The sequence below is a fragment of the Macaca mulatta genome, chromosome 8 (genome assembly GCF_049350105.2).
Source record: "Macaca mulatta isolate MMU2019108-1 chromosome 8, T2T-MMU8v2.0, whole genome shotgun sequence".
In the NCBI taxonomy this organism is placed as follows: Eukaryota; Metazoa; Chordata; class Mammalia; order Primates; family Cercopithecidae; genus Macaca; species Macaca mulatta.
The window spans coordinates 8,777,022-8,801,584 of NC_133413.1; the positions used below are offsets into that span (position 1 = coordinate 8,777,022).

General features: G+C 57.4%; 1 protein-coding gene across 3 annotated transcripts in view; it reads right to left on the reverse strand.

Moving 5' to 3' along the window:
• Positions 1 to 10,214: 10,214 nt before the first annotated feature.
• Positions 10,215 to 24,563, reverse strand: part of LOC106999673 (SH3 domain and tetratricopeptide repeat-containing protein 1) — a 50,960-nt gene continuing 36,611 nt past the window's right edge. For 2 of the 3 annotated variants that reach the window (XM_077942947.1, XM_077942945.1), the window contains 5 exons: positions 19,798 to 19,977; positions 18,471 to 18,621; positions 15,349 to 15,471; positions 13,320 to 13,516; positions 10,215 to 10,600 (listed from right to left, as the gene is read on the reverse strand). In XM_077942947.1, the coding sequence (XP_077799073.1) occupies positions 13,501 to 13,516; positions 15,349 to 15,471; positions 18,471 to 18,621; positions 19,798 to 19,977 (470 nt within the window). In that variant the 3' untranslated portion in view covers positions 10,215 to 10,600; positions 13,320 to 13,500. Of the gene's footprint in view, positions 10,601 to 13,319; positions 13,517 to 14,479; positions 14,643 to 15,348; positions 15,472 to 18,470; positions 18,622 to 19,797; positions 19,978 to 24,563 lie in introns of all 3 variants that reach the window. The other variant, XM_077942946.1, reaches the window with a different exon arrangement.

The window sequence follows — 24,563 nt, forward strand, 5'->3', positions numbered from 1 at the left end:
GGCTATTGGGAGCCACCTCGCAGGGGGGTGAGCCACCCCCCACCCCCCGCGAGGTGGGGACCAATAGCCACCCCCTCTCCCCCCCTTGGCTATTGGGAGCCACCTCGCAGGGGGGTGAGCCACCCCCCACCCCCCGCGAGGTGGGGACCAATAGCCACCCCCTCTCCCCCCCTTGGCTATTGGGAGCCACCTCGCAGGGGGGTGAGCCACCCCCCGCGAGGTGGGGACCAATAGCCACCCCCTCTCCCCCCCTTGGCTATTGGGAGCCACCTCGCAGGGGGGTGAGCCACCCCCCGCGAGGTGGGGACCAATAGCCACCCCCTCTCCCCCCCTTGGCTATTGGGAGCCACCTCGCAGGGGGGTGAGCCACCCCCCGCGAGGTGGGGACCAATAGCCACCCCCTCTCCCCCCCTTGGCTATTGGGAGCCACCTCGCAGGGGGGTGAGCCACCCCCCGCGAGGTGGGGACCAATAGCCACCCCCTCTCCCCCCCTTGGCTATTGGGAGCCACCTCGCAGGGGGGTGAGCCACCCCCCGCGAGGTGGGGACCAATAGCCACCCCCTCTCCCCCCCTTGGCTATTGGGAGCCACCTCGCAGGGGGGTGAGCCACCCCCCGCGAGGTGGGGACCAATAGCCACCCCCTCTCCCCCCCTTGGCTATTGGGAGCCACCTCGCAGGGGGGTGAGCCACCCCCCGCGAGGTGGGGACCAATAGCCACCCCCTCTCCCCCCCTTGGCTATTGGGAGCCACCTCGCAGGGGGGTGAGCCACCCCCCGCGAGGTGGGGACCAATAGCCACCCCCTCTCCCCCCCTTGGCTATTGGGAGCCACCTCGCAGGGGGGTGAGCCACCCCCCGCGAGGTGGGGACCAATAGCCACCCCCTCTCCCCCCCTTGGCTATTGGGAGCCACCTCGCAGGGGGGTGAGCCACCCCCCGCGAGGTGGGGACCAATAGCCACCCCCTCTCCCCCCCTTGGCTATTGGGAGCCACCTCGCAGGGGGGTGAGCCACCCCCCGCGAGGTGGGGACCAATAGCCACCCCCTCTCCCCCCCTTGGCTATTGGGAGCCACCTCGCAGGGGGGTGAGCCACCCCCCGCGAGGTGGGGACCAATAGCCACCCCCTCTCCCCCCCTTGGCTATTGGGAGCCACCTCGCAGGGGGGTGAGCCACCCCCCGCGAGGTGGGGACCAATAGCCACCCCCTCTCCCCCCCTTGGCTATTGGGAGCCACCTCGCAGGGGGGTGAGCCACCCCCCGCGAGGTGGGGACCAATAGCCACCCCCTCTCCCCCCCTTGGCTATTGGGAGCCACCTCGCAGGGGGGTGAGCCACCCCCCGCGAGGTGGGGACCAATAGCCACCCCCTCTCCCCCCCTTGGCTATTGGGAGCCACCTCGCAGGGGGGTGAGCCACCCCCCGCGAGGTGGGGACCAATAGCCACCCCCTCTCCCCCCCTTGGCTATTGGGAGCCACCTCGCAGGGGGGTGAGCCACCCCCCGCGAGGTGGGGACCAATAGCCACCCCCTCTCCCCCCCTTGGCTATTGGGAGCCACCTCGCAGGGGGGTGAGCCACCCCCCGCGAGGTGGGGACCAATAGCCACCCCCTCTCCCCCCCTTGGCTATTGGGAGCCACCTCGCAGGGGGGTGAGCCACCCCCCGCGAGGTGGGGACCAATAGCCACCCCCTCTCCCCCCCTTGGCTATTGGGAGCCACCTCGCAGGGGGGTGAGCCACCCCCCGCGAGGTGGGGACCAATAGCCACCCCCTCTCCCCCCCTTGGCTATTGGGAGCCACCTCGCAGGGGGGTGAGCCACCCCCCGCGAGGTGGGGACCAATAGCCACCCCCTCTCCCCCCCTTGGCTATTGGGAGCCACCTCGCAGGGGGGTGAGCCACCCCCCGCGAGGTGGGGACCAATAGCCACCCCCTCTCCCCCCCTTGGCTATTGGGAGCCACCTCGCAGGGGGGTGAGCCACCCCCCGCGAGGTGGGGACCAATAGCCACCCCCTCTCCCCCCCTTGGCTATTGGGAGCCACCTCGCAGGGGGGTGAGCCACCCCCCGCGAGGTGGGGACCAATAGCCACCCCCTCTCCCCCCCTTGGCTATTGGGAGCCACCTCGCAGGGGGGTGAGCCACCCCCCGCGAGGTGGGGACCAATAGCCACCCCCTCTCCCCCCTTGGCTATTGGGAGCCACCTCGCAGGGGGGTGAGCCACCCCCCGCGAGGTGGGGACCAATAGCCACCCCCTCTCCCCCCCTTGGCTATTGGGAGCCACCTCGCAGGGGGGTGAGCCACCCCCCGCGAGGTGGGGACCAATAGCCACCCCCTCTCCCCCCCTTGGCTATTGGGAGCCACCTCGCAGGGGGGTGAGCCACCCCCCGCGAGGTGGGGACCAATAGCCACCCCCTCTCCCCCCCTTGGCTATTGGGAGCCACCTCGCAGGGGGGTGAGCCACCCCCCGCGAGGTGGGGACCAATAGCCACCCCCTCTCCCCCCCTTGGCTATTGGGAGCCACCTCGCAGGGGGGTGAGCCACCCCCCGCGAGGTGGGGACCAATAGCCACCCCCTCTCCCCCCCTTGGCTATTGGGAGCCACCTCGCAGGGGGGTGAGCCACCCCCCGCGAGGTGGGGACCAATAGCCACCCCCTCTCCCCCCCTTGGCTATTGGGAGCCACCTCGCAGGGGGGTGAGCCACCCCCCGCGAGGTGGGGACCAATAGCCACCCCCTCTCCCCCCCTTGGCTATTGGGAGCCACCTCGCAGGGGGGTGAGCCACCCCCCGCGAGGTGGGGACCAATAGCCACCCCCTCTCCCCCCCTTGGCTATTGGGAGCCACCTCGCAGGGGGGTGAGCCACCCCCCGCGAGGTGGGGACCAATAGCCACCCCCTCTCCCCCCCTTGGCTATTGGGAGCCACCTCGCAGGGGGGTGAGCCACCCCCCGCGAGGTGGGGACCAATAGCCACCCCCTCTCCCCCCCTTGGCTATTGGGAGCCACCTCGCAGGGGGGTGAGCCACCCCCCGCGAGGTGGGGACCAATAGCCACCCCCTCTCCCCCCCTTGGCTATTGGGAGCCACCTCGCAGGGGGGTGAGCCACCCCCCGCGAGGTGGGGACCAATAGCCACCCCCTCTCCCCCCCTTGGCTATTGGGAGCCACCTCGCAGGGGGGTGAGCCACCCCCCGCGAGGTGGGGACCAATAGCCACCCCCTCTCCCCCCCTTGGCTATTGGGAGCCACCTCGCAGGGGGGTGAGCCACCCCCCGCGAGGTGGGGACCAATAGCCACCCCCTCTCCCCCCCTTGGCTATTGGGAGCCACCTCGCAGGGGGGTGAGCCACCCCCCGCGAGGTGGGGACCAATAGCCACCCCCTCTCCCCCCCTTGGCTATTGGGAGCCACCTCGCAGGGGGGTGAGCCACCCCCCGCGAGGTGGGGACCAATAGCCACCCCCTCTCCCCCCCTTGGCTATTGGGAGCCACCTCGCAGGGGGGTGAGCCACCCCCCGCGAGGTGGGGACCAATAGCCACCCCCTCTCCCCCCCTTGGCTATTGGGAGCCACCTCGCAGGGGGGTGAGCCACCCCCCGCGAGGTGGGGACCAATAGCCACCCCCTCTCCCCCCCTTGGCTATTGGGAGCCACCTCGCAGGGGGGTGAGCCACCCCCCGCGAGGTGGGGACCAATAGCCACCCCCTCTCCCCCCCTTGGCTATTGGGAGCCACCTCGCAGGGGGGTGAGCCACCCCCCGCGAGGTGGGGACCAATAGCCACCCCCTCTCCCCCCCTTGGCTATTGGGAGCCACCTCGCAGGGGGGTGAGCCACCCCCCGCGAGGTGGGGACCAATAGCCACCCCCTCTCCCCCCCTTGGCTATTGGGAGCCACCTCGCAGGGGGGTGAGCCACCCCCCGCGAGGTGGGGACCAATAGCCACCCCCTCTCCCCCCCTTGGCTATTGGGAGCCACCTCGCAGGGGGGTGAGCCACCCCCCGCGAGGTGGGGACCAATAGCCACCCCCTCTCCCCCCCTTGGCTATTGGGAGCCACCTCGCAGGGGGGTGAGCCACCCCCCGCGAGGTGGGGACCAATAGCCACCCCCTCTCCCCCCCTTGGCTATTGGGAGCCACCTCGCAGGGGGGTGAGCCACCCCCCGCGAGGTGGGGACCAATAGCCACCCCCTCTCCCCCCCTTGGCTATTGGGAGCCACCTCGCAGGGGGGTGAGCCACCCCCCGCGAGGTGGGGACCAATAGCCACCCCCTCTCCCCCCCTTGGCTATTGGGAGCCACCTCGCAGGGGGGTGAGCCACCCCCCGCGAGGTGGGGACCAATAGCCACCCCCTCTCCCCCCCTTGGCTATTGGGAGCCACCTCGCAGGGGGGTGAGCCACCCCCCGCGAGGTGGGGACCAATAGCCACCCCCTCTCCCCCCCTTGGCTATTGGGAGCCACCTCGCAGGGGGGTGAGCCACCCCCCGCGAGGTGGGGACCAATAGCCACCCCCTCTCCCCCCCTTGGCTATTGGGAGTCATGGTGGACTCACAGCCTGTTGACGCTATTGTGAGTAGTATCGTCTCCCTCTCTGGAAATAATGAACTGTTTCACATAGGGGTGTACACTCTCAGTGTATTGCTCCCGGGACAATCATATAATTAATTATTATACATCAAGGATCCATTTTAATAATTATCAATAATAGTATCAATTAATCGTTTACCATTAATTATTAATAATTGTTTGAATAGGTTATGATCTACTCCAAGGATTAATTAATATCAATGTCATTTATCAATATTAATATTTCTTAATAATTATTATTATTTTATAGCCAATATCACTTAGTATTGATTTAAGTAACGTTAATTGTTGATATTATTTCATTATATATTGTATTATTATTAATTATTAATTATTAATTCTCATCATTAACTTTTTTAACCAGTATTAATTTTAGTATCTTAATTGTGATTTTTAATATCTACAATTAATATTTATTATTTATATTTATTAATATTAGTAATTAATAGACTTTTTCCTGATATCCGGCCAGGAGAGGATGATATTACTCCCCGTGTCGCAGAAAGTGTACGCTGCTCTATGATGTTATTCCTAGTAGCCAGGGGGTAGAGGTTATTATTAAAACTACCGCAGTGTGGGTATATCCCGTCGGACATCTTGTTCCTTCTTTCCAAGGTGGGAGAGGATGATATGACTCCCAATATCACTGTGGGCGTGGACCTCCACTGTGATATTTTCCCTAACATCCAAAGGTAGAGAGGGTGATGTTTCTTCAGATTTCGCAGGGGTTGTACACCACCCCTGTTATATGTTTCCTAATATCCAGATGGCGAGAGGATGACATCAGTCTGAATATTGCAGGAGGTGTACACTCCCTGGTGATATTGTTCCTAATAGCCAGGGATGGAGAGGATGATATTACTGCCAATAAAGCAGGGGGTGTACACCCCTTCTGTGACATTGTTCCTAATAGCCAGCCGGGGAGAGGAAGATATTACCGCCAATATCGCAGGGGTGTACACCCCCTTGGGATATTGATCCTTATATCCTGGGAGGGAGGCGATCTTACTAGTGGCAATATCGCAGGGGTTGTACACACCCACTGTGCTATTGTTCCGACTAACACGATATGACTCCCAATATCACGGGGGGGTACATCCTCCTGTGATATTGTTTCTTATATTCAGGGGGAGAGGATGATATGACTCCCAATATCGCAGGGGTTGTACACACCTCCTGCGAAATAGTTCCTAATATCCCGAAGGGGAGAGCATAATATTACTCTCAATATCTCAGGAGGTGTACACCTCCTTTGTAATATTTTTCTTAATATCCATGATAGGAGAGGATGATAAGACTCCCAATATGGCAAGAAGTGTACAGCCGGCTGTGATATAGTTCCTTACATCCAGGTAGGGAGAGGATGATGTTACTGCCCATATCGTACAAAGTGTAAAACCCCTTCGATATTTTGCCTACAATCCTGAGGGGAGAGGATGATATTACTCCCAATATGGAAGAAGGCGTACACCCCCCTGGGACACTACGCCCAATATTCACGTTGGGAGATGATGACAATATGCCCAATATCGCAGGGGATGTACACCCACCCTAGCATATTATTCCTTATATCGAGAGTGGGAAAAGAAGCTATTACTCCCAATAACGCAGGGGCTGTGGCTGTACACCCCTCCTGTGATGTTTTTCTTTATATCCTGGGGAAGAGAGGATGATATTACACCCAATACCGCAGGGAGTGGACACCCACTCAGTGATGTTGTTCTTAATGTACTCCACCTCCCACCACCAGGGATATCGTTCCTAATATCCAGGGGAAGAGAGGATAACATTATGCCCAATATTGCTGGGGAGTATACACACCCTCTGTGATGTTGTTCCTAGTATCCAAAGATAGAGACGATGATATTACTGGCCATATCGCAGGGGGTGTACACCCTTCTGTGATATCGTTTTTGACGTTCAGTTGGGGGAGACAATAACATTAACCCCAATATCGAAGAAGGTGTACATACCCCTGTGATGTGGTTCCTAATGTACAGGGGAAAGAGAAGAATATTGCTCTCAATATCGCAGGGGATGTAACCACCCTGTCCCCCCTATATTCTCCCTAATATTCAGTGGGTTGGCGGCTGACAGTACTCCCAATATCCCAGAAGGTGCACACACACCTGTGATATAGTTCCTAATATCCAACGGGAAAGAGGCTGAGTTTACTTTCGATATCACAGTGGGTGTACACCGCCCCCAACCCCAGGGTATTGTTCCTAATATCCAGGCGGGAGGAAGATTATATGGCTGACAATATCGAAGGGGGTGGACACCTCTTCTGTGATATGGTTGCTGATATCCAGGGGGTGAGTGGATGATGTGTACACCCCACCTGTGATATGAATCGTAAAACCTAGAAGAAGAGAGAATGATATTGCTTCCAAAAACACACGGGGTGTACACCCACCCTGTGATATTGTTCCTGTCATCTAAAGGAAGAGATGACGATACTACTCCCACTACCGGAGAAGGCACATACCCCCCCCCCCCTGTGATATTGTTCCTCATAACTTGTAGGGGAGAGCATGATATTACTTCCAATATGACAGTGGCTTGACACCCAGTCTGTGATATTGGTTCTGCACACCAACTCTGTGCCCCTCGTTTCCCATGTGTTCTCTCCTCACTGTTGGAACCTCGGGGGAGGCTTTGTCTTTGGTTACAGATGAAGACACGAGGGGTCTGAGAGGTTAAGAAAGTTTGTTACTGGAAAGGGGTCCCAATCCAGACCGCAAGAGAGGTTTCTTGGATCTCACGGAAGAAAGAATTCGGGGTGAGTCCATAAAGTGAAAGCACCTTTATTAGGAAAGAAAAGGAATAAAAGAATGGCTACTCTGGCCGGGCGCAGCTGCTCACTCCTGTAATCCTAGAACTTTGGCATGCCGAGGCAGGTGGATCACCTGAGGTGAGAAGTTCGAGACCAGCCTGGTCCAACATGGCAAAACCCTGTCTCCACTAAAATACAAAACATTAACGGTGTGGTGGCAGGTGCCTGTAATCCCAGCTACTAGGAAGGCTGAGGCAGAAGAATCACTTGAACCCACGAGGTGGAGGTTGTACTGAGCCAAGATCATGCCACTGCATTCTAGTTTGGCCAACAGAGCAAGACTCCATCTCAAAAAAAAAAAAAAAAAAAAAAAGGAAAAAAAAGAATGGCTGCTCCATAGGCAGAGTGGCCCGAAAGGCTGCTGGTTGCCCATTTTCGTGGTTATTTCTTGATCAACAAGGGTTGGACTATTCATGAGTGTTCCAGGAAAGGGGTGGGCAATTCCCAGAACTGAGAGTTTCTGCCCTCCCTTCCGAGACCATGTAGGGTAACCTCCAGATGTTGCCATGGCATCTGTAAACTGTCGTGGCGCTGGTGGGAGTGCCTTGTAGCAGTTAACGCATTATAATTAGCACATAATGAGCTCTGAGGGCAATCAGAGGTCACTCTCGTGGCCATCTTGGGTTTGCGGCTTTGGCCAACTTCTTTACTGCAACCTGCTTTATCAGCAAGGTCTTTATGACCTGTATCTTGTGGGGACCTCCTATCTCATCCTGTGACGAAGAATGCCTAGCCTCCTGGAAATGTGGCCCAGCAGGTCTCAGCCTCCGTTTACCCAGCCCCCATTCAAGATGGAGTCGCTCTGGTTCACGTGCCTCTGACAAGTTGGCCTGGGTTGAGCGTTCCCTAGTGTGCGGTTGTTGGAGCTATTCCTAGGAGTAAGAGGGATTGTCAGTAGGAAACAGGCCTGTTAGCCCTGGGGCTGGCACTCTGCCCCAGTATGTCGGTCTCATTTTAGTGGTGACAAAACTGGGGCTCAGAGACATCAACTCCCTCATCTCGAACCCCCAGACTGTCAGTGGTGGGCTGGGGTTGGAATGTGGGGCTTGAAGACCCATCATCTCCTCTGGTCCCCCAGTCTCTGCTGCCCAAGAGGAACAGGATCCCAGGATCCAGGCCCCTCATGGCACCAGCCAGGGTGGGTGGAGATGGGAAGGCACAGTTCCAAAGCCCCCCGGACTCTGAGGCAGGTCGGGGGCCGAGAGCAAGCCGGACCTGCGGACCCTACCCCGAGAAGAATGGCTGCAGGCCCGGCCCAGCGGGCAGAAGGTCTGTGTCCTCAGTCAACGTGACGGCGCTTCCCACTCCTCCAGCCAGGCCGTGCTGTCTTCACGTTTCCAATCATACGGCCTCCTCTCCAATTCCCAAGCCCAACCCACAGAGACAGCGATCTGGGGTCCACGTGAGGTTTGTCAGCAGCTCTGACCCGCTGCTTCCCGCCAGTCTCGCGGCCGGTTCTGGAAAGCTCTCTGCTGCCCCCTGGTGGGGAGGCTCGGGGCAGGGCTCTGGCTGCAAGCATGGGGTCCGAGAACCTCCTGGCTCTGTCACCTCTGCTGGGTGGCAAACCAACCCAGGACTGAACCAGTGACACCTGTGGCGCTCCCAGAACCTCCCGGCTCTGTCACCTCTGCTGGGTGGAAAACCAACCCAGGACTGAAGCAGCAGATGGCTGCCTGATTCCCTATGATCAGAGCTCCGCCCACTGGCAAGTCTCTCTCCGGGCCTCAGTTTCCCCTTCCATTAAACGAGGGGCTTGGGGGATACCAAGGAGGGGTAACAGCTTAGTGAGGATGGCAGGTTTCTTCTGGGGAGATGAAAACATTTTGAAACTAGATGGCGTGAGTGGTTGCACAGGACTGTGAATCCACAAATGCCACCACATTATTCGCGTTGAAATAGTTCATTGCATGCGATGTGAATGTCACCTCATTTAAAGTGTTTAAAAGAGGGGCCTGGGAGAGTGCAGTGTATGTGAGAATCACGTGGGACACCCACAGTCTCTGAACCTCGGTTTCCTTGCTGTAAACTGGCAAAGAGACCGTGTGAGCTGTGTTCCCTAAGGCCAAGAGATTCCAACAAGGAAAACCTGGGATTCCAGGGACTGGGATGAGGGCCGGGGACCGGAAGGGGAGGGGTATGTGGGGATGGCTTGGGGGCAGCCCAGATAAGGCTTTCAATACTGGGTAGCAGCGTCTACACAGGCAGAGATCCCTGCATCTCACTTCCCGCAGGGCTGACCAGTGGCCAGAGGTGGGACTGGCCAGGCTCAGCCCAACCAAGTCTGGGAGCAGAGGACACTGAGTGAGGGATGCCCGGGGCCACCCTCACTGGCCTGTGGCTCTCCCGACACCACAAGAGAGGTCCAGGAGCTGACCTTGGGTCCTAATGGGGGACACCTTCCTGGCTGCAGGCTGGCAGGGCGGTGTGGTGGTCAGTGTACTGGGCTCTGCGTCTCTGCCCCTACCTGCTGTGTGACGGTGGGCCAGACACCTAACCTCTCTGTGCCTCTATTTCTTCAATGGCAAACAGGGACACTACCAGCCCCCACATCCGGGCACAGTGGCCTGAAGGTTAAAGTCAAGGGCGGCACGAGACCTACAGCAAAAGCTCTGAGCAGGGAGAGCAGGGAGCTGCCTAGAGAGTTCCACCACCATCTCCCCTCTGGCCACCGAGGAAACCGAGGCTTATGGTGACCTGGCCCAGGTCTGTTGAACTCACGGTCCTTCTCATCCCCAAGATCAGAGGGCTGCCACCAGGGAAGGAGCTGGCCCCTAGACACAGCCCAGGAAGCACACAGGGAAGGATGCCCTGGGGACTTCGGTATGTTATTGCAAAGAAAAATTTATTGCTATTTGAACCCTGCTTTCATGCCCCATTTCCCAGAAAATGAGCCACGGGAGACACCAGGAGAGGGAGGAGACCATCCTCCTTGCACAAAACCCACTCCCTCGGATGCTGTCCTCAGCGAGGGTGGCTGGGGGCAACCAGGGGGCCCACCCGCAGAGTGGCAGAGGAGGCAGGTTGACCCTGCGGACGTTGAGCTCTGTGGCGAAGGTCCTGGCCTTCTGGTAGAAGAGGAGCGACTTCTCACGGTCCAGGAGGAAGTTGTGGGAGACGGTGGCCGGCCGCGTGTAGATCTTCAGCTGTGCCTTCTTGTTGCCCAGGTCCACGGCGGCTGCCAGTGCCAGCTGGTAGTACTCAAACGGGTCCTGAAGGGGACAGGTCATGCTCAGCAAAAGGGGGACTCGGAGCCCATCTTCCCAGAGGCCGTTCCTGTCTCCAGGTCATTCCACATGTCCAGCCAATGCTGGCTCACCCCATGAGCCCCGAAACCTGTTACACTGCTGTGGTCTCAGCTGCAGGAAGTGGGGACGACCCTGACACCACTGGAAGCCTTCCTGACTGCCCCTACGCCCCACTCACCCCAACCGTCCTGCCCCAGTGCCACCCTCTCTGCAGGCAGTGGCTGCTTTCCCCATGGGCCGAGGTCAGGGCAGATCCTGCCTGCTCTGAGAGTTCCATGCAGGACCCGTGGCTCCGAGCCACAGCAGGGGCACAGCGTTGAGTGACCCAGGCTCCCCTCTGGCCCCTGTCCGTGCTGACCATTTCCAGGCCCTCCACGGGACAGGCCAGGTACAAAACCATCTCACAGGTGTCCTCTCTGGCAATATTCCCTGAAATATTGACGGAGTGTGACGCCCCAGACATCCACTCCCATTTTCAATGCATCTTTGGCCCAAACTCACCATCCCTGGGTTGGGATGCCGCCTCCCAGACCTCCTCCTTCACCCTCCCATCCCCCACCCGGCTTCTCCCCAGGCGCCTCCACCACATGGAGCCACCCAAGGGACCTCTCTAAGACCCATGCCTGGCCTGTCCTTTACCATCTCAAGATGGCTCCCAGGGTCAAGGACAAAGTCCAAGATGCAGCAGTCCATTCCCCCACTGCCCCGCCCCACACACGGAGCAGGGGCATGAGAAGGCCCCGAGTCACCGCCACTGCTCATCCAATGCCCCCGGCCCAGCCGAACACTGGACTCTGTGCTGGGTGCGTGGCTGAGCCTAACGTCCTTGCTCCCAGTCTGAGGGACCTGGGAGTGAACACTGACCACACAGGGTGGCCCAGGCTGTGGCAGAGGGAAGCCCAGGAGCCTGTGGGGGGCCCAGGAGGCCCCAGACTCAGCGGGGGGTGGAAGGCAAAAGCTTCCTGAAGGGGTGGGGGCTTCCCAACTAAACAGGAAGGAGCCAGCCAATGCATATGTCTCTGCGTGTGCCTGTGCCTTTGTGTGCCTGTGTGTGCGTAGCCTGTGTGCGTGTGCCTGTGCCCGTGTGCATTTGTGTGTGCATTTCCATGTGCCTGTAGTGTGTGCAACAGCTAGTGAGTGGCAGGCTGAGCCAGGACACACTTAATCTTCCCTATTCCAGGGCTCACTCTCACGTGTACACTAAAGGGGACCCCGTTTTAGAGGCAATCGGCAAAGATGCCCATTTACCCCTGCCTCTCTGCCAGCCTTCCAGGCCCCATGCAGCCCGGCGTTTTCTCCTACTCCTCTGGGCCCTGGGTCCAGAGTCTCCTATACAAGGAGGAGGGTGTAGCCTTGGAAAGACAGCCGCCCTTGGGGAATTCCAAGGGGGCCTCCCTGTGGGAAGCTGGCCTGCGCTGACAGCATAGTCACGATGAGGCCCAGAGGGCTGTGCATGGGAAGGAGGTGAAGGAGGCCTCTGCCCCTCAACCCCAACCGTGGACTTTGGCCTCTCAGGTACTACTTGGCCCTTTCCTTCCTCCTGGGCAGGCGGAGGGGGCGGCAGCCTTGACCAAGAGAGATAAAGGCCTCTTCTGGGAGGCCCGTCTCCCTGGGTCCCAGGCGAGCCCCTGAGCGGTGAGTAGCATCCCTCTGGGTCTGACGCTTGGCACCTCCCTGTCTGGCTGGGACTTGGGAGGCCACAGGGACCACTTCTGACCACCAGGTGTCGCCAGCACTGGGTGGGGGCCTTCCCGGCAGCCCCAGGCCTGCGGTGGGGGATACGATACGGGGCGAGGTCGTAGGGCTGCCCCAGCTCCTCATGTTGTTCTAAGGACCCCAAGATCTCGGCCCCTGGACTGGAGTGCCCTGGCCCCTCAGCCCATAAGGAGCACTGATGCGGTGCCCGTGCGATGCTGAGGAGGGGCGGTGCCTGCCGGGCAGAGGGGTGGAGACACGCCAGGTCTGAGTCTGACAGTCCCAGCTCTCCACCCCTGCAGGGCTGGGGGCAGAGGGAGCACAGCACCTCCGCTCCAGACAGACGCCACCCAGCAAGGCCTCAGCCTGGCTGGCTGGGGCCCCGCCCCACTGCACCTGCCCTGAGCTGGGGTTTCCCTGTCTGTGAACCCGATGGTAAGACACTGGTCCCACCCCACCCTTCCTGGGTGATGTGAAGATTCAAGGTGTCTCGGGACTCCAGGAAGGAGTTGCTCAGTGCAGGCTGGCACCCTGGGCAGGCTTCCTAGAGGAGGCGCCAGGATTTGGGTTGGATCTTGCAATGTGGATTCAATGTGAGGATGATGCCGTCCTCCGAAATGTCCTTCTCCCGACCCTGTTTTCTTTGTTAAATGCAACTTGACACTTGACTGTCAAGACTCAGTTTTGGTGTCACCTCCTCCAGGAGGGTCCCCCTGACTACAATCCCCCTTCTTTACCCAGAGGCCACCATTGCCCACTCATGTGTCAGCCTCCCTGGCTGAGACTGAGTTCTTGAGGGTGGGGCCTGGCCAGCTTGGGAGCTGGGTTGTATCTGCTAACATTGCCGGTTCCTCCAGCCGCGTGCAGAGCTCCAGGGAGGCCACTGGGCCATTCCTAAGGCAGGCTGGAACCCAGGCCTCTGGGTCAGGGTAGAGATCCCACTCCAAGGGGGCCGGGAACACCCCGAGCCCTGCCCCTCCCCACCCACCTTCAGGTCATAGAAGATGATGTCACCGAGCACCAGGTACACCTTCACGTAGTAGAGGGTCTCCTCGTCGAACTCCAGTGGCGAGTTGCAGAGCTACAGGGCCTTGAGGTAGAACTGCTCTGCCAGCTTGCCCTGGCCCAGCTGATGGTGCAGGGCGGCCAGCCGGTGGTAGGCCACGTGCTCATTCAGCCGGTCCCCTGGGGTGCAGGCCAAAGGGGCAGGTGTGAGGACGCGGCTCCCTGGGGCAGGGAGGGCACAGGCCCCTCAGGAGCAGGTATGCAGACCCCGGGCAGCACACCCGGCTTGCCTCCAGGCACCTGCGGTCCCCTGGGCAGCTCTGGCCAGTCCCTTCCAGGTTCCCAGACTCACTTTCCCATCTGCAAAGCAGAACTAATAAGGCCTGCCCCTGTCTACTGTGAGGCTTTGGCAAAGTCGGACTTGGATGGCCCAGCTCTGTGCCTACACATAGCCACCTGCCTTTGCTCACTGGTTTTAACCAGGGGAGCCCAAAAGCCATGCAGTCCAGGTGCTCCCGGGCACCCCGGCTCCAGGCAACCCACAGACGTGACATCCGACTCCTCCTGCGTGTGTCACAATCAGAGCCCCCTACTTTGGGGAGTCAGCTGCACACCTACTGTGTACTGGGCCACGGGGCACAAGGTGCTGGGGCATGCGGCCTGCCTAGGGTTCCCTGTCTCTGGAGGGGGACAGATGACCCTGGCACAGCACCAGGGGATGCCCGGCCTTAAGGGGCAGACTGCTGGAAGGGGAACTGGGATTTTATCAGCCAGAGAGCCGTGTGGTTGATGAGGTTGGGAAGGGCACAAGATAAAGGGAATGTGCCACTCAGCCTGGCACATACAGGGACCAACGAGATGCCTGGCATGTCTGGAAGGCAGAGGGCACACTGGGCGGCCCTTGTGGTCAGCAGCGGGAACAGGCAGAGGAAGCAGAGCTCAGTCAGGCAGGGAGCTCTGCACTGTGTGAGAGACCTCGGGCTGTGCCCCACAGCCGGATGGGGAAGCCAGTTGGGCAGATCTGCCTGCCTGGACAGGAGACCAGGAAAATCCAGCAGCTGTTTCAGCTCCTGCCCTGCAGACCTGGAGGCTGGGCTCTGGCAAAGTGTGGGTCCTGGCAGGGTGGGGGCTCAGGGGACTTACCCAGAGTGATGCTGAGTGCTAGGGCCATGTAGGCAAACTCCAAGTCCTCCTGGGGCTCCTCCAGGGTGGACAGGAGTGCCACCAGCTTTTTGCACAGCTGTAGCTGCAGCTCCGCCTTGCAGTTGCCCATAGTCACTGCCAGGGCCAGGGCCAGGACCCGGTCCTACCACACAGGCAGGTGGGGTCAGGTTTCCCGCAGCACCCACCTTGCGCAGCGCCCTCCTCAGAGCTCAAACATGTGCTTGGAGCTTCCCACGCCCCAGCTACCCCTGTACCTCCACACAGCTCTGTGCTCTGGGATAACACACAGTTCAGACACCCAAGTTGGGGGCTGAAGAGTCACCTGAGGCCCATCCAGCTACACCCAGCAGCCTCAGACCAGCCTCTCCCACCTGGGCACCAGGGGTCTGACTGGGGGGAGCCAGCACTCCTCTCTCCTCTAAAAACACCACATTTATCTGTGCCCAGGGCTGAGCCACACCGTGAGCTCAGAGGAAGGGAGAAGCCGTCCCACTTCGGGGTGCAAGCAGACTTGGGCCTCCCACTGACATGCTGTGTGTCCTCTGACATGTCCCTGTGCCTCTCTGAGCCTCAGTTTCCTCATCTGGAAGATGGGGACAGGACTTCTCGCTCATGGTTGCTTGAGATCATCAGGTACAAGGGTAGAGCCATTGTCACATCCAGGCCCCAAACGTTTGTCCCGGGCAGGGGCACGGTCAGTATCATTCCCGGTGAGAACACTGGGAAACTAAGCATGTGCATGGGTGGCCCTGCCTCCAGGTGGGAGGCCTCTGCCCTGCCACAGCTGTGCCTCAGCCCTCCAGGTGCCCCCCTGAGGCCCACCCACATCAGCCCACAGGCCAGCTCACCCGGTAGAAGGACACGGCTTTCTCCCGCTCCCAGGCCCCATTGAAGAAGATGTCTCCAGCTGCCTCAAACAGCTCCAGCCCCAGGCTGGGGTCGCCTGTGTACAGGACCACATTCTGTGCCACCTGAAAGGAGACAGAAGTTCCCTCAAGACCCACATCTGGCGAGGTGGCCACGCCCACCTTCTCCAGCCTCCTTCCTCTCACACACTACAGGTACACCTGAGCATTTTTCAGGCTCTGTGCATTAGGGATGCCCCCACCACTGGCATGAGGACAATGAACTGATGCACCTGAGTGCCAGGAGGTGACTGAGCAGCTGCAGCCCAGGAGCCCGACACCTGTGAATCCTACCACCAGGGCTAGCCCTAGCCCACTTCCCCTGCACTCAAACCAGTCTCCGTGGCCCCCAGACTGCTGGGAGCCCATCCCCTGGCTCCTTTCTGGGTTGCCACATCCCTGCCACATCAACAGTGTTTGTGGGTGGGCCTGGTCCCCTCTTGGCCATGAGCTCTTGATCCCTCTCCTCAGCTCATGGAGGTATATAGCAGATGCTCAATAATGAAAGCTTCACCAGGCTCGTGGGCTTCACAATTTGTTCCAGATCACACTGTGTTTGGGAAAGCCTCTGAAAACAGCCACTATGATAGATCCATTTTGTAAGGAGATATGCCATGTGTCACTTGGAGCAAGTTCTTCTGTGTGTTAACTGAGTGGTCACATTATTTGAGCATGTGCTGTATACCAGCAGGTGCTGGGCACTGTGAGGGGCCGCGCCTCTGCCCTCAGGGAGAAGATGCTGGCCACTGGGGGAGGATGTGCAGGAACCAGTTGGAGGGAGGGAAAAGGCACACAACAGGTGCTCAGCAGTGGCTTAGGAATGAGTGGATGGATGGATGAATGGATGAGGAGATGTAGACACATGGATGGATGGATGGGTGTGTGGATAGATTAATGCTGGGATGGATGGACAGACGGATGAATGGATGGATGGACGGACGGATGGGTGGGTGGGTGGAATGATGTGTGTATGTCTGCATGTATATATAGGTGGGTAGATAATGCATGGATGGGTGGAGGGTAGATGATGTATGTGCATATTGATGGCTAGATGGTGGATAGACGAATGTATGGATAAACCAATGGACAGATAGATGAATGGAGGGATGGGTTAATGGGTAGATTAGTGGGTGGATGGATGAATGATGGATGGATGGATGAATGAATGGGTGGATGGATGATGGATGGATGGAAGGACGAACAGGTGGATGGATGGATGATGGAAGCATGGATGGATAATGGAAGCATGGTTGGATGATGGATGGATGGATGGATGAATGGATAAATGGATATGTGGATGGATGATGGATGGATGGAAGGATAAACAGGTGAATGGATGGATGATGGAAGGATGAATGGATGGATGCATGGATGAACAGGTGAATGGATGGATAGACGGGTGAATGGATGGATAAAAGGATGGAAGAATGATGGATGGATGAATGGACAGATGGATGGACAGATGGATGAATGGACAGATAGACGGATGATGGATGGATGGATGATGGATTGACGGATGGATGATGGATGGATGGAAGGATGAACAGATGAATGGATGGATGATGGAAGGAGGGATGGATGGATGGATAAATGGATAGATGGATGAATGATGGATGGATGGAAGGATGAACAGGAGGTGAGTGTGATGGATGGATGAATGACGGATGGATGAATGGTGGATGGATGGAAGGATGAACAGGTGGATGGATGGAAGGATGAACAGGTGGATGGATGAAAAGATGAACAGATCGATGGATGGAAGGATGAACAGGTGAATAGATGGTTGATGGAAGGATGAATGGACGGATGGATGGATCAACAGGTGAATGGATGGATAGACGGGTGAATGGATGGATGATGAATGGATGGATGATAAATGGATGGATGATAAAAGGATGGATGATAAAAGGATGGATGGATGAATGGACAGATGGATGGATGATGGCTGGATGGATGATGGATGGATGAATGGATAAATGGATGGATGGATGGATGATGGATGGATGGAAGAATGAACAGATGAATGGATGGATGATGGAAGGATGGATGGATGAATGAATGGATAAACGGATGGATGGAAGGATGAACAGGAGGTGAGTGGATGGATGATAGAAGGATAGATGGATGATAGATGGATGGATGGATATATCAATGAATGGATAAATGGATGGATGGATGAATGATGGATGATGGAAGGATGGATGTATGAATGGACGAACAGGTGGATGGATAGTGGCTGAATGAAGGGATGATAAAAGAATGGATGAATGATGGATGGACGGATGGATGGATGGATGGATGGATGATGGATGGATGAATGGAAGGATGAACAGGTGAATGGAAGGATGAACAGGTGAATGGATGGATGCTAGAAGGAAGGATGGATGGATGGATGGAAGGATGAGCAGGCGAGTGGATGAATGATAGAAGGATGGATGGATGATAGATGGATGGATGGATGATGGATGAATGGATGGATGGAAGAATGAACAGGTGAATGGATGATGGAAGGATGGAAGAATGGATGCAGGGATGGATGGATAGGTGAATGGACGGATCATGGATGGATGGAAGATGGTTGGATGGATAATGGAAAGATGGATGGATGGATGGATGGATGGAAGGATGGACGAACAGGTGAATGGATGGACGAAGAGGTGAACAGAAGAATGATGGATGGATGGATGGATAGAAGGATGAACAGTTGGATGGATGATGGAAAGATAGATGGAAGAATGGATGGATGGACGAACTGGTGAATGGATGGACGACTAGGTGAATGGGTGGATGGACAGGTGAATGGATGGATGATAAAAGGATGGATGGATGATAGATGGATGGATGGATGGAGGGATGGATGATGGATGGATAGATGGATGGATGCTTGGAAAGACGAACAGGTGAATGGATGGATGATGGAAGGATGGAAGGATGGATGGATGGATGATGGATTGATGGATGGATGGATGGAAGGATGAGCAGGTAAATAGATGATGGAAGGATGAATGGATGGGTGGATGGAGAGTGAACAGCACAGGGGTCCTCCTGCATCCCTTGCCACTCACCTGGATGTACAGGTCCACCAGCTCACTCTGCTGCAGGATGTAATAGATCTTCCCTGCTTGCAGCCAGGCATGCGCCTCCTTCTCTTCCTTCTGAAGGTCAATGAAAATCCCCAGACTTCCTTTGGTGTAGTCCAGAGCGGATCTGCAGGCCCTGGAATCACACACAGGTGTCAGAACAAGGGTTCTCATCCTCCTGGAACCAGTCTGCCTCCTCCCGTGGGTCTGGTGACAGATGAATCTGGAATGTGCAGACTGGGAACGGCCCTCTTGTGTGTGCAGTGTTCTGCCCTTCCCAGGCTGCTGGGAGGGCCAGGGTGAACACACACGGCGTGGAAAAGATGAAGGACATCCTTCTGAGGGAATCGAGCATCATGCTGCCCTGTGGCAGGAGGAGTGTGCTAGTCCATCTCCCCTGTCTCCCAGACATGACCTGTGTCTTCTCCAGATGCACCAGGAGCCGTTAGTGTTCAGGGGCTATCTGGGCCGATGGTTCTCAAGGTGTGCAGGCATCACAGTCACCCGGAGGCCAGTCCTTATAACTTGCTGGCCCTGCCCCCACAGCTTCCGGCTCCACAGGCCTGGGGCAGGCCCTAGAACTCCCACTTGCCACAAGCTCCTACGTGACACGGATGCTGCTCTACTGGTCCAGGGACTACACTTTGAGAAGCATGGCTCTAGCACACTAGCCCATTTTCCTTCTGTGAACCTGAGACCAAGACTGGAGGCAGTCTCCCGGGTCCCCATGGAATCTGGCTCCTTCCCTGCTCTCTCAGTAAGTCTGACACTCGAGGGGGTGTGACTGCAGCAATGTCACTGGGCCCTGTGGGTGGGGTGGCCAGGGCCATGGTTACCCCACCAGGTCAGGATGCTGGGGGGAAACCGAGTAGGCCACATATGGGACGTGAGACCTTGAAACCCTGCCACAGGGAAGCAGGTGACACAACTGGCTCTGTCTCCTGTGGGAGAGAAGCCACAGGTGGCTGCTGTGGTCACATTTAAGGGGACAGATGAAGGCCAGGAGTGAAGATTCGGGGCAGGCAGAGGTCAGAGGACAAAAGCCACCATAGTAGGAAGAACAGCCCAGAGTGCACGTACTGCCTCTGCTGGGGTGGAGATGACCTTTGACCCAACAAGCGAGGCTCAAGCTGGGACTCACGGGCCAGCAGCAGCCCTGGGACGACCCCAGGCCCACCAGCTCAAAACATCTGATGCCAAGGAACCAAATGATCAAAAGGAGAGGGGCTGCTGGGGTCCTGGGCCAGCTTCCCTGTGCCCCCCTCCCTGCCCTGCCCGCCCCTACCTCCACCACTGCAAAGCCAGCCCTTACCGCTTGTTGCCCAGGACAGGTAGAGTTGACTGATGGTCTCCAGGAGCTGCCCCTCCAGCACCTTGTCGGCCACCTTGCGGGCCAGGGAGAGCTGGAGCTCATGGTAGATGACACACTGGGCCTCGCTGGGCATGACAGTGCTATAGAAGTAGCACAGCCAGTGAACGGCCCGCAACTGGCCTGGGCAGAAGACAAAATGGAAGACGTTCGTCTCCCAGCATCGAAGCGAACCTGGCTGGGCTCTGAGGCCCCTGTGCCGTGCTTGCCTCTTTCACACCTCTGTGAGCCTGGGCCCCATAGGCGGGGAGACTGAGCGCAGACAGGCCATGCACCCGTGCCAGGGCAGACGCCGAGCACACAGTCACATGGGCACACCTTGGTGCAGATGCTCACGGTAGAGGCCGGCCTTCTTTACAACTCCCAGGGCCGAGGTCCTGGCCAGGCTCGGCCCCTGCACCAGGCCATCTATTTCTGCTTCACAAAGCCCCTCTGGCCAGGACCAGGGCCACCTTCAGCCTGAGCTGATGAGGCCAGGGGCACAAGTAGACCCTGTAGCAGATGGAACCCTGAGAGAGCAAAGCCAAGTGTCATGTCTGCCACACACGGCATCATGTTGGGGGAATGGGGTTCAAAACCGGGCCACGGCGTTCCCACACATGCTTCTCTCATGTAACCAGGCTCCCAAGCCACACGCTCACTGGCCTCTCCCAAAGCCAGGGCGCTGGGAACGGTGGAAAGTTTCTGATTTTCTAGTGCCAGAAACATTCCGGAGATTAACACAGGAAACCAGGTACGCCGAATGGACATCTGTTACACACGCCACCCAACGACAGCTGAATACACAGTCCTCTCGAGCACCGAGGGGACATTTCCCATGACAGACCATGTGCCAGGCCACAAAATGAGCCGCAGTGAATGGAGAAGGACTGAGACCGAAGCAGAGGTGTTCTTCAGCTGTACTGGCACAAAACTGGAAATCAACAGTGAAGGAAATGTGGGACATTCAAAAATATGTGGAAATTACACACTCCTAAACAACCAGTGAGTCAAAGAGACCATCAGGGAAACTGAAAACTAATTTGTGAAGAATGCAAACAAATGCACAGCCCGGGCCAGGGTGGTGGCTCACGCCTGACATCCCAGCACTGTGGGAGGCCGAGGCGGGAGGATCGCTTGAGTCCAGGAGTTTGAGAACAGCCTGGGAAACATGGTGAAATCCCGTCTCTATAAAAAATAAAATATAAAAATTAGCCGGGTGGGGTGGTACATGTCTGTAATCCCAGCTACTCAGGAGGCTGAGGCATGAGAATGGCTTGAACCTGGGTAGAAGTTGCAGTGAGCCAAGATTGCACCACTGCACCCCACCCTGGGCAATAGAGCAAAACTCTGTCTTTAAAAAAAAATATAGCAGTGTATCAAAAATTCCAAGATGCAGCTAAGGCAGTGCTGAAAGGGAAATTTATAACTGTAAATGTCTACATTCAAAGAAAGAAGAAAAATCTCAAATCAAATACCTAACCTTCCACCTTGAGAAACTAGAAAAAGAATGAACTAAACCCAAAGCAAATAAAAGAAAGAAAATAATGAACATGAGAGTGGAAATGGGAAGTAAAAATACAGAGAATGGAAAAACAAAAGAGATAATCAACAGAACCAAAAGTGGGTTTTTTGAAAATAATAACAAAATTGACAAATCTTTCACCAGACTGACCAAGAAAAGAAAGACGGGACACAAATGACTAAAATCAAGACTGAACACCATGGCTCACGCGTGTCATCCCAGCGCTTTGTGAGGCCGAGGTGGAAGGATCGCTGAGGCCAGCATTCAAGACCAGCCTGGGGGAACATGATGAGACCCCATCTCTAATAAAAAGAAATAAATAAAAAATTAAAAACCCAAGTTTCTAAAATCAGAAATGAAAGAGGAAACATTATTGCCGACCTGACAGAAATAAAAGGACTCCATGAAAACACTACGAACAATTGTACACCAACAAATCAGACCATCTAGACACAACAGCCAAGCTCCTAGAAAGACACAAACTACCGAAAGTGACTCAAAGATGACCCCAAGTAAGCATGTGGGGTAGCAGCCCCGCCCTCGGTCTCCTCGACCTTTCAGCGCAGGGTGGGGAGATAGGGAAGCATGATCCCCGTTCCCTGGCCTGCATTTCCAAGTCTGAATCCCCCAGCACCCTGGGGAGGGCCTCGTAGGAGGAGGTGCCACAGGCTATTGTGCCAGGAGCCACAGGAGGCTGCAGTGGGGGTTGGGGCGCTGGATTCCTGGAGGGTCTCCTTCCAGTCAGAGAATGCCCCTGGGGAAGAAGCCTGGGTCTGAACCCCCCACCCCTCCTTGGGCAGATGTGTGGGACCGGGGCCCCTTCACACGGTCCTTCCCAAACTCTCATCCCTCCTAGGGCCAGGAGTGGGTGCCAGGCCTGTGATGGGAAATGGGCAGATTTGGCCACAGCCCCTGGGGCTCTGGTCCAGGCCACAGGAGGCACTTCTGAGTGGTCTCACTATGCCATGACAAAGCGCTGCAAGGCAGAGGGGACCCACAACAGGATCCCTTGTCTCGGCCATTTCCCTGGACTCAACTTCCTCATCTATCCTCTGCGGCCTAGATTTCGGACAGCCCTGCCCACTGACTGTCCGTTCACTGCTCAGTCTGCAGTGACTGTTCGATAGCACTCCATGGCTCCCCAGTGCTCTTGGGGAAAAGGCCAAGCCACAGCCTGAGGCCCCAGGCCCTGCTTAGCTCTCCAGAAGAGCTTCTCACCATCCAGCACCCAACTCACCCACTCCTAACTCTGCACCTCCCTGCATAAGCCCTGCTCACTCACCCCTGCTCACACCCCACTTATCCCTGCTCACACTTCCGCTCACTCACCCCCACTCAGTCATCCCTGCTCACACTCCCACTCACTCACCCCATCACACCTCCGCTTACTCACCCCCACTCACACCACCACAACCCACTCATCCCCGCTCACACTCCTGCTCACTCACCCCATCACACCTTTACTCACTCACCCCCTCACTCATCCCCGCTCACTCTCCCGTTCACTCACCCCCACTCACTCAACCCCACTCACCTCCACTCAATCACCCCTACTCACTCACCCCCACTCACCCCCACTCACTCACCCCTGCTCACACCCCCTTCATCCCCGCTCATTCACCCCCACTCGCTCACCCCTGCTCACACTGCACTCATCCCCGCTCACACTCCCACTCACCCCCATCACACCTCCGCTCACTCACCCCCACTCATCCCCGCTCACTCACCCCCACTCACTCACCCCCATCACACCTCCGCTCACTCAGCCCCACTCACTCATCCCCGCTCACTCACCCCCACTCACTCACCACCACTCACCCCCACTGGCTTATCCCTGGTCCTTCACACAGGCTACACCAACAGCCCCTCCCCCACCACCTATTACTTGACTAAATCCTCTCAACCCTCTGGTCCCGGACTAAAGAGGCTTCCCTAACCCGGGGCCAAGTGCTGCCCCGCCATCACGCCACTCCCCCTTTTGTGGCTTCTCTGGCCTAAAGCTCACATTCCCACGCTCAGTCCCTGTTACCCGAGGACCCCACAAGCCCCATTTGTGGGTAGGGCCTGACACACACTGCACAACGAGCTGCTTTTGCATGAACTGCTCTGCGGCTTTAGGCAATCACCCGCCCCGTGTCCTCTGTGAAGTGGGATGACAGGTGCGCAGGCTGTCAACATACCAAGCAGATAACACGGGTACAAGAACCGGCGTTCAGGGCCTGGCTCATGGAGGGGCCCCAAGTCCCAGATCAGCAGAGCCTGCCTTGATCCCAGGGTTATGGCTAGGGATTCCCAGCACGCAGGACTTTCCGTGCTCAAGGCAGCATGGTCCCTGGGCAAACTGGGAAGAGCTGGCTGCCCCAGTAGGGCAGAGGGCCTGGCCCTGTGTGGGAACCGCCTGTCTCCAGGGCGCTTGCCAACATCTGCTGCTGGCCATGACTCAGCACTTTCGATGGTGGAAAAACCACCACTTGTTTCTGAATCACAAACCCCAGGTGTGCCCTGACCCGAGTGGCCCCGGGAGGCGCACAGAAGGAACAGGGGCACTCACTCTCCACATGGCCCAACCCCACAGTGACCAGAAGGGCCCACTCATATTAGCCCTTGCCCTGCTGGGCCGGACCCTGGTGGGTGCAGAGGTGGCCCAGCTGCAGGAGCACGTGGTGAAGTCCCGGCCACACTCCCTGCAGGGCAGCCTCGATAACAGCCGCACGGACTCCAGGAGGTAGTGCTGGGCCATGCTGCTGGCACCCGCGTGCAGGCACAGGGTCCCGAAGTTGGCCAGCACCACTGCCTGGTTCCTCCGCTGGCCCAGGTCCTGAGCTGCCCGCAGGGTGCTGTAGTAGCCCTAGGCTGCCTGTCTCGTCCGGCCCAGCAGGGCAAGGACTACTATGTCTTCAGAGCCACGTCTCTCTCTTGTCATCTAACCCATTTAAACTCTCCTTTCAAACTATATGCCAGACCTAACCACTTCTCACCTTTCTCATCATTTCCAACCAGGTCCAGCCCTCATCATAGCGCTCTGGGTTACTGCAAAAGCCTCCCAATCACCAGGCACAGTGGCTCATGCTTGTAATCCCAGTACTTTGGTAGGCCAAGGCGGGTGGATCATCAGAGGTCAGGAGTTCAAGACCAGCCTGGCCAACATGGTGAAACCCCTCTACTAAAAATACAAAAAATTAGCCAAGCATAGTGGTGGGCGCCT